Source organism: Sander lucioperca, chromosome 3 (assembly GCF_008315115.2).
Source record: "Sander lucioperca isolate FBNREF2018 chromosome 3, SLUC_FBN_1.2, whole genome shotgun sequence".
Taxonomy (NCBI): domain Eukaryota; kingdom Metazoa; phylum Chordata; class Actinopteri; order Perciformes; family Percidae; genus Sander; species Sander lucioperca.
In genome coordinates this window covers 33,379,543-33,389,300 of record NC_050175.1, presented here as the reverse complement: position 1 = coordinate 33,389,300, position 9,758 = coordinate 33,379,543, and the positions used below count along the sequence as shown (strand labels likewise).

Below are 9,758 nucleotides of genomic sequence, written 5' to 3'. Positions count from 1 at the left end.
ATCTTGCCATGCCAACCTTGCAATAAAGGTTTCCTAAATGCCATGTATATAAATGTGATGTCAGCTTACTAATTGATTGCGGGTTTTGTGTAGATTTGGACTTTTATACGTTTATTCCACTTTGTTTAAACGGCGAAGTGGAGAGGTCTCGTATGTGACGCTCATATAGACCTTGCTGGATACACCGTGTCATTTACCTTTTTGTGGATCTACTGATCGCTGTGGATTACTTTTTTTTCGTGTCATTGGATTACAGCAAAATGCGGATCTTTTTTCTCAACGTGTCTTAACGTTTTATGGTGTGACTGCGCTTGGTTTCTGCGTTTGGAGAGGCATCTCAACAGACTGTAGGTCCAACACTGATTGTTCACTGTTACATTTTAGTTGAATTTAAGCGTCTGTCTATTGCGTTCCAAAACAGCCGTGCCGCGATTGGATTTCATAAGGGCGAATTATTAAATTGTTACAATGTAACTTAAAAACTTTAAAAATAAACATATGTTTTTTGGAATATAATGTTCAACTTCGGCAGCTTTACCTATGTGCTAAAATATGCAATGACGATAGTGACAAGTCCATAGCAACCAGTGTTGAATTGGTTATATCCCAGCATCCTTTGCTGAATGGTCTCAATGTTTTATTGTTTTATTTCATATGAATACTAGTTTACTAGAGGAGTAACTTAGTATTTGAAGTAATGCAGTAATGCATGAAGTGTGCATTTAGTTTCCATGCTTATTGTGTTTCCACAACGTTAGTAAGTAAATCTACTGAAATGGCCACCACACCATAACAGAGGAGTGTGATGTGTAAGATGAGAATGCAGAGGTTAACTCCTGTACATCATGGCTGTAAAAATCTTTGCTAAGTGCAAACTTGCACGTGAGGGGAGGGTCATTCCTTTTTTTAAATCATTTTGGAGGGTCATAGGAAAATTATTACTGACAAGGGGAGGGTCGCGTCTTTTTAGGTTAGAGGCCACAAAACTCCTCCGGTGGCCCTTTAATTAAATAACGAACAGTCCCTTAGTCGACTAATCTAACGATTAATTTTTCGATTAATCTAACAATAAATTTTTCAATTAGCGATTATTTTCCCATTGCTCAATTATTAACAATTTACACAAAACAAATTTTAGTCTCTATTTATTAAAATTGTTTAACACTGCACTGTTCAAGTAAAATTAATTTGTAGTGCAACCTGAAGCCAGATGTCAATCCAACAACAAAATAAAGTCACTTTCAGGATGAATACAAAAATAAAAACTTAAAGTAAACCGAGCAAGTGCAAAAAGAGTAGCCTGTATTTGCTTTTTTTAACAGTAGTAGGTACAATAATGAATAAGCTCTTGTTCCTTTAATCTTACAGTAAAAAAAAAGTGTAATTTTAGCAACATATGAAATCAGATGTATCAAATAAATCCAACATAAGGCAAGTTGTGAGTGTCTAATATAACAGTCTGTAATCGATTGGGTCACTCATGATGATGGTAAACCAAAAAAATAACTCTGCCGACTGACAGCGTTTGATGAAGCTTAATGTTAAGTCATAGCGGGGCATTAAAACGAATCAATGGACTAACGTACCAGTGGGAACACATTCCGTGTCATTGTGTTGATAATCGCACACGTCTACAGTGCACGTTGTGTCCGACCCCGGCACGGCCCGTCACTATAACTGGAATTATGAGCCCGAGCCCAATTTAAACCCGACAATTTTTTAATACGTGGGCCGTTATAACTGACGTTATAAAGGTGGGAGATCACGTGACCGACGTTTGCATGGCTGCTCGAAGTTGAAGCTCCTCGCCCACTTCCGCATTTTCATTAAAAACCAGGTCTGTTCTTTTTTATTCAACGTCAACCATTTCATTTGTTACCACGGTGACTGGAATGCCTGTAGGAGCGAAAAAACAGGTCTCCCTGCCGTTTACCCGAGCACAGAACTCTGCCAACTCTGCCAACATGGCGACGGCTAGCAAGGATTCTGATGCTAACGCGGACTTACGCATGGAGGAGGTTATGACCAAGGTCCTGAAAAAACAACAAAGTTGGCTTCAATCAGCGGTCCGCATCGCAGTGAAGGAAGCGTTAGCAGAAATTGACACCTCGCTACAACACATCAGGACAGAGCTTGAGAGGCAGGGAACTATAGTAAGAGACCTAGTACAACGACTAGACGAGGCGCAAAGAGACAACAGACAGATGAGAAACACGGTGAAAGCCTGCATTGATGACCAGAAGAAATTTGAGTTGAAGTTAGCCGAACTGGAGGACAGATCAAGAAGAAACAATGTGCGCATTATTGGACTAAAAGAGGGCAGCAAAAAAGATGACCCAGTTGGATTTCTGCAAAATCAGTTGCCAAAATGGATCCCCTCCTTACGGAACAGGGCTACCATCGAAATTGACAGGGCGCACAGAATCTACGGCAAGGGTACAACGACGCGCACGCTGATTCACAGGTGTCTGAGATACCAGTCAAACCGTCAAGCAATTATCCAGGGGGCGAGACAAGTACAGCAGTAAGGCCCAATTCGTAATTCCAATGCAACGCTGCACTTTAAGCCTAACTACAGTGCTTTCACCGTCCAACAGCGCCAGGGATTTATAGGAGTGCAGTGTAAGCTGCTTGCTAAAGGCATCCCAAACTTTCTTATTTATCCGGCAACTCTGAGAGTAACCCACGGAGGGAGAACGCTCACATTCACTGCACCCAAGGAAGCGGACAGGTTCTGTCAGGATCTGGAGGAGGACGTGACACCCACGCGAGCCGCTTCGCGACCGGACCGGGAGCTGTCATCGGACCCAGAGGACGCCGTGGGGACCCCGCGACTGTGGATTAGCGTATCTGGAACACTGTGCAAGTTTAACTCGAGGACACTGCATGTAAGTTTGGCAAAAAGGAATGTTTAATTAGGCTGAAAACATGATGGACACGGACTGCTCACTTTACATAGCCTACTTCAGAAGCTAATAGCTGGTTGGATCATAGTATGTGAGTTTGGGAGCCAGGCTGTAAAGAAATATTTGATTAGACTGAAAGAGCATGATAAACACTTATCTTATAATCTATATGTACTACTCTTACATGGTTTGTTTTCCACACAACCTATTTCAGAGCTTAATAGCTGGTTGAAACATAGTATATGAGCTTGGGAGCCGAGTTATAAGGAGCATTTGATTAGACTCCATCTTATAATCTATGTTTACTACTCCTACATGGATGGTTGGGACTTAGTTTTAAGGTTTTTTGTAACATTGTTCATGTTTAACATAGGAAAGCACTACACCTGTTTCAGTTAACCTGTGACTTTAGACAGGAGGGGCAGTTTTGAGCTGGAGTTTTTGTGCGAGCTGCGTTTGATGCAGCCACGTATCTTACAGAGAGGGAAGGGGGTCTGCGGTCTCGGAGGGCTAGGGGATTTATTTTATTTTTTATGTTTTCACCACACTTTGCTTAGATCTAACAGCTCACCCTTTGCTACAAATTTATCAGTGGATTCCGGTAGGGTACTCGAGACATGTATACATGTACATTTTGAAGATGGCTGAACTTTCAATCCTTTCAGTTAACATCAGGGGGCTAAACGGACCGATCAAACAAGCTAAATTCCTGGACTATTTAAGAAGGAAGAACATAGATGTGGCGCTTATTCAAGAGTCACATTTACGTAAAAGAGATGTAAATCGTCTACAAAATAAATATTTCAAAGTTGCTGCTTCATCTAGCGACGACACCAAAACCAAGGGCTCCATTGTGTTGCTGTCGCGGAAATGCGCACTCACCATAGACAAAAGTAGTAAAGACCTATCAGGCAGGATATCATATATATGTACCACGATAAGGGGTAGGAAAATAGCCTTCGTTTCGGTATACGCACCGGCCACATATGATGAAAGTTTTTTCCCACGCCTAACAAATGAATTGCTATCTCTCAGTGACTATTCACTAATTATAGGGGGAGACATGAACACGGTACTAGATTTAAATCGGGATAGATCAGGGGTCAACCACACGAAAGCCCAAAAACACATATCGGACATGTTTAAAGCAGTTGTGGAATCTCATCATCTTACAGATATATGGAGGATGCACAATCCTACTAGCAAGGATTACACCTTCTTTTCCACACGTCACCTCACCCACTCCCGCATTGATTATTTTTTGTGCTCCAGTGAACTTAAGGCAATGTTCCACACGATAGCAATAGAACCAGCAATCCTGTCTGATCACAATGCACTGATAACCACATTCCATTGTGATATGTTAGGAAAAAGATCTAGAATGTGGCAATTTAATAATTCCCTTCTCCAAAACACAGCTTTTGATACAGAGTTTAGAGCCAAGCTGGCGGAATTTATATCAATCAATACTGACTCAGTTTCAGACCCGGCGTACATTTAGCAAGCCACTAAAGGATTTATTCAAGATTTCACATCTTCCTTTGCGGTCAGTTTGAAGAAAAAGAGTGAGGCAAGGATTGCTGAGCTGGAAGAACGTTGTAAATCGTTAGAGCAGTCTCTAAAGACGTGTTTTTCTAAATCTACACATACTCTTCTAGTCACAAATCGAGCAGAGCTAAATGATCTGCTAAGAAGGAGAGCTGAATTCATAATGCACAGAGTGAGGCAAAATTACTATTTTAATGGCTCTGAAATTAAAACAAAGCGAGTCCAGAGCTGCTATCAACAGCATCCACATGGACCGAGGTATCGCAACGAACCCTAAAGATATCACCGCCACTTTCCAATCCTTTTATTCAAAGTTGTATGAATCCTCCTGCAATCTGGATCCGACGCAGTGCCAAAAGTTCCTGAAATTGCTAAACCTGCCGCTTCTTGACCCAGAGGAGGCAGGTGAACTGGGTCAACCTATAATGTTAGAGGAAAAACAGCTAAGAAAGGGAAAACACCGGGGTTGGATGGAATTCCATCAGAACTTTTACTACGGTACTTTGACATACTAGGACCTATCATTTTACAAACTTTAATCTCAGCCATAGAGAGAGGCACCTTTCATCAACAAACCAACACTGCACTAATTTTGGTCATACACAAAAAGGGCAAAGATCCCACGGAGTGCTCAAACTACAGGCCCATCAGCCTCATTGGGACTGATATTGAGCTCTATTCCAAAGTCTTGGCACTACGCCTAGAACGCTTTATTGAGAAGTTAGTCCACCCCGACCAATCAGGTTTATACCAAAGCGTCCGCTGCAGACAATATACACAGATTATTCCATGTAATAGAAGAAGCCAAAAACCTTCCAACAACGGCAGCAGTTTTATCACTGGACGCAGAAAAGACTTTTGACCACCTAGAGTGGAACTACTTGTGGCAAGTAATGGAGAAGCTTGGTTTGGGAGCCAAATTCATTGACATGGTACGTACTTTATATGCGAATCCCACGGCCATAGTCTCAACCAATGGCCTACATTCACAGCCATTCCCCATCGCACGGGGCTCGCGACAGGGATGCCCGCTCTCTCTCATGCTATTTGTGATCTCTCTTGAACCGTTAGCCCAAGCCATAAGGCAAAAAAAAATATGTAATGTCCAGATTAAACCCAATGAAGAAATGTTCAAAGGGATCTGGCCAATTGGTCTGTGCTGCCGGCATCGCTACGGTCCACGATGTTGTTAAAATGAACATAGTTCCTCGTGTGAATTTCTTGAGTACAATGATCCCCTTATCCCCACCAATACATTTCTGGAAGAAACTTGACACCGTAATTCAGCAGTATATTTGGAATAATAAACAACCTAGGCTAAAATACTCTACCCTGCAACGTACCACAAACACGGGAGGCCATGCCCTCAGAGTGTGGATGAACCCCTCATCTACAGTCCCATGGAGAGAAATAGAGCAAAACCTCACTGGAAGTCTAAGACTGCAAGACCTTGCTTTTGCAGGTGTGTGCCCAAAAAAGTGGCCTATGGCCCTATTATCACCAACACACTGACCAACTTTACGATACACCAATAAGTGGCATTTGAATACCCCAATATGGCACAATGCACACCTAATGTCTGGTAACAAACCCTTTACTTGTAACCAGTGAAGTGACAGAGGTATTTATACTTTAGACCAGCTATTCAGTGAGAAAGGTATGTTAAGTTTTGAAGACCTGAGAGCTAGCTTTGAGGTCCCTAGGACATCCTTCTTCTTTTATCTTCGCTTAAGGTCAGCCCTAAAATGTTATGGAGTGTCATTGGGGAACAGTCTTGAGGCACACCCAATCATTAAATGGCTTGTTGATTCTCCTGTGAGAGGATTAGTGTCCAAGGTTTATGCTAACCTGATGCAAGTATCCGTAGGAGAACTCCCAATAGTAAAGAAATGGGAGCGAGAGCTGAGCCCTGAGAGGAATGTAATTAATTGGGAGACAGTTTGGGACATTGCCCACTGTTCCAAGAACCCAAATCACCAACAGATCCACTTCAACATATGCCATAGGACATATTGGACTCCTCAGAAGAGATACGTCTCTAAAGTTATTCCTACTCCCTATTGCATGTTCTGTCAACCTGAACAAACTGGAACTTTCCTGCACATGGTCTGAGAGTGTGAACAGGTGCATGAGTTTTGGAATAAAACAACATCAATAAAATGTGATGTGATAGGATGTCGAATTCCTACTGACCCGATTGTTTTGTTACTTAATGATGACTCTAAATTACACCTGCCTGGGAGACAGAAGAACATTTGGCTAGCCGGAACAACCGCAACCAAGAAAATGATAGCTCAACGCTGGCTCCCCCCCTACTCGTTTTGTATAAAACAGTGGTTGGCGTACTTCCTAGACATAGTTATGCTTGAGCTCTCTACAGCAAGGATTAACAAAGCCAAGTCGACTATAGATCTATGGAAAAACGCAGCAGCACAAGTATCAGTCCTAATGACCTCAACACTACAAGAATTAGAGGAGAGCGACTAGGCAAGGTGTGATTCTTGTTGTTCTTGTGTGGATTGTATTTGTTTGTTCTGTATGTTGTATGTTCAAAAATATAAAAAGAATAAAAAATTGATCATATAAAGGACTCATGAGATATCTGAAACAATCTGGCCTGTTTGTGCAATTATCGAAGACAGTGCTACAGATGGGGGAGACACGATTTTAGCACAGTTTACCTCACACTCAAGTCAGTGCAGGACATATACCCAGAGCTACAGGAGAAGCTGCAGAGGCATAGCTTTCTCCCCACCCAATTAGGAATGATTAAAAAACCACAAATACTTGATGAAGGGCCCGGCCCGAGGATAGTGGCGGGACATATGGGCCCGACCCAGCCTGTGGGTCAAGTTCGGGCACGGGCTCGGGCAGAGAATCTAAACTCTACTTGGCAGGGAAAGGGACAAAAAGGTGAGCAGAACTTACAGTGTGTTGCTGCTGTTATCCTGACTCAGGGATGCATTTTACAAAGTCTACAGACTACCACGTTGTTGTTGGCATTAAGAGTAAAATACTCCTTTTTCTGTTGTTTCCGTTGTTGTACATTCGAGGAATCCATACTTGCGCTGTTGCTGGAGGCAGCCAGTTATTTATAGATTTCTATGCGTGACACGCAAATTATTTGTGTCTACGCATTTACGTAATTGATTACGTCGACTATGTCGACGAATCGTCCCAGCCCTAAAGTATAGTCACTTCCGGTTATGCATGTGACACAGAGTTGACGAAGCTCCGTTTGTTCCGGTCTCCTGGATGAAGGTCCTGTGTTTGTTTGTATGAACACCCCCGCCCCAACCTGCCACCTTAGGCTGTGTTTACACTGCCTGTGTCGGCCGTCCAATGGTCCGAAAAACACAGAAGCAAAAACTTTTTGAATGGGGGGTGGTGCGTTTCTTTGACACTCCACGGCACAACCCTGCGGAAAATCTCTCTATCACTTTTCTTGGTGTGAATGCCCACTTGCGTGGAAATTTGGCCCTCTTATACTTCCTCACCTTACTTCCTGCTTTGCTCCCATTGTTCATACTACGACTACTAGTCTCTGCCACTAGAAATGTAAATATAGGTCGTAATTGCTGCTTGAACAAATGACTTTACGTACTACTTACTACTACATGCCATTGACTACATGTGTGGAAAAAACACACCTTCTCTATGCAGTGTCTGTCATGCCATGTTTTAAATTCCGATGGATTTTGATTGGCTGTCAATTCAATTCAATTCAATTTTATTTATAGTATCAAATCATAACAAGAGTTACCTCAAGACACTTTACAGAAGAGTACGTCTAGACCACACTCTATAATTTACAAATACCCAACAATTCCAATAATTCCCCCCAAGAGCAAGCATTTAGTGCAACAGTGGCAAGGAAAAACTTCCTTTTAGGCAGAAATCAGGCTCTTGGTGGGTGGGCATCTGCCAGTGCCGGTTGGGACATAGAGACACTGATACAGATATACAGATATGGAGAAATATGATTCATAGTAATTATAGCAGTTGGTATGATGAACAGTGGCAATTATAGATTATTAAAGATAATGGAACTATGACTAGAAATAATAGTTATAGCAGTTCAGAGCATAGTATGGCCTAGCAGGGCGTAGTAGGGCGCTGAGCAGGACCACAGCGGCAGCTGCAACCATGATTTAGGTGCCACCCCAATCCAAGGAAAACTGAATACTGTTAGTGTTTCTATGACTCCATCATACACTGGATTAAGAACCATTTTTAAAAAACTATATATTCCATAGTTATCGTTTTAGTCATCGTTCTTGGTGTGGACGGCCCTTAATACATGCATTACAGTTGAAGATCATTTTCAGATATGTTCATACTGAATACATTTACTAGGTTTGTATATTTTCACAAGGTGTGTTTTTACTATCTCAAACACAGCTTGTATACATACATGCACTCAAGTTTTAAACTTTGTAGGCATGTACCTTATTTCTAAGAAAAATATTCCATCAAATGAATGCCCCATTTGTTCTATCCTTATTCACACTCTTTGTCGACTTTCCGCCTCTTTCTTGGCTCTATCCTGTTCACTTTTACTGCTGCTGAAATTAATTTACCCACAGCAGTCATTAGAAATATAATATCTTTTTTATGTCAAAGTGACATTTTGCAGCTGTGATTCTTTAATGTCATTTGTTTAGCTCTGTGATTGTGGTGAGTGAAAACTGACTTTAAATTACTTCTGTGCAATGCCAAATATTGTGTATTCATTCCATTGGTGTTTATTTGCTTATTTCCTCTTAGCACTCAGCAGAACACTTCCTGGAGGTCAGACTGGAGTCCTACAATACTCGGTTCTTCCACATCAAGGAGGACTTTGCCTTCACTGAGGTATTTGTGTGGTATACACACAGGAGAATACAAGGTGTACACTTACTGTCACTGTGGTCAACAGCTTAGACTTAGATCACTGGTTGTGGGTTACTGAACAGAAATTATTATAACATACAGTATTGAGAAAGTATCATTCAGAGACACAATACAGGTTTCACTTATACACCGATGAGTTGTACAGTTATACGTCATTTAGTGTCGCTTTGCCAGACTTTCCTTCACAGCGCTGCGGAGGAAGGTCTGGCTAGTCCACACAGCATTCTGGGATGGGAGTAAAACGTGTTCTGGTTTATTGGCATTTCTTTAAACCAATCACAATCGTCTTGGGCGGCGATAAGCTCCGGACGGAGCCATGGTGCCTCTGCAAAATAGGCTCAGGAAGGAACTTGTTTTGGTGGAACATGTACGTTCAAAAGTAGTTTTAGTCGTGCAACAGAAAACTCAGAT

General features: G+C 41.8%; 1 protein-coding gene across 2 annotated transcripts in view; it reads left to right on the top strand.

Annotated features, from left to right (window-relative positions):
* Positions 1–9,758, top strand: part of LOC116050761 (cell migration inducing hyaluronidase 1) — a 252,036-nt gene that overhangs the window by 235,821 nt on the left and 6,457 nt on the right. For both annotated transcript variants that reach the window (XM_031300979.2, XM_031300980.2), the window contains exon 26: positions 9,222–9,308. In XM_031300979.2, the coding sequence (XP_031156839.1) occupies positions 9,222–9,308 (87 nt within the window). The remainder of the gene's footprint in view (positions 1–9,221; positions 9,309–9,758) is intronic.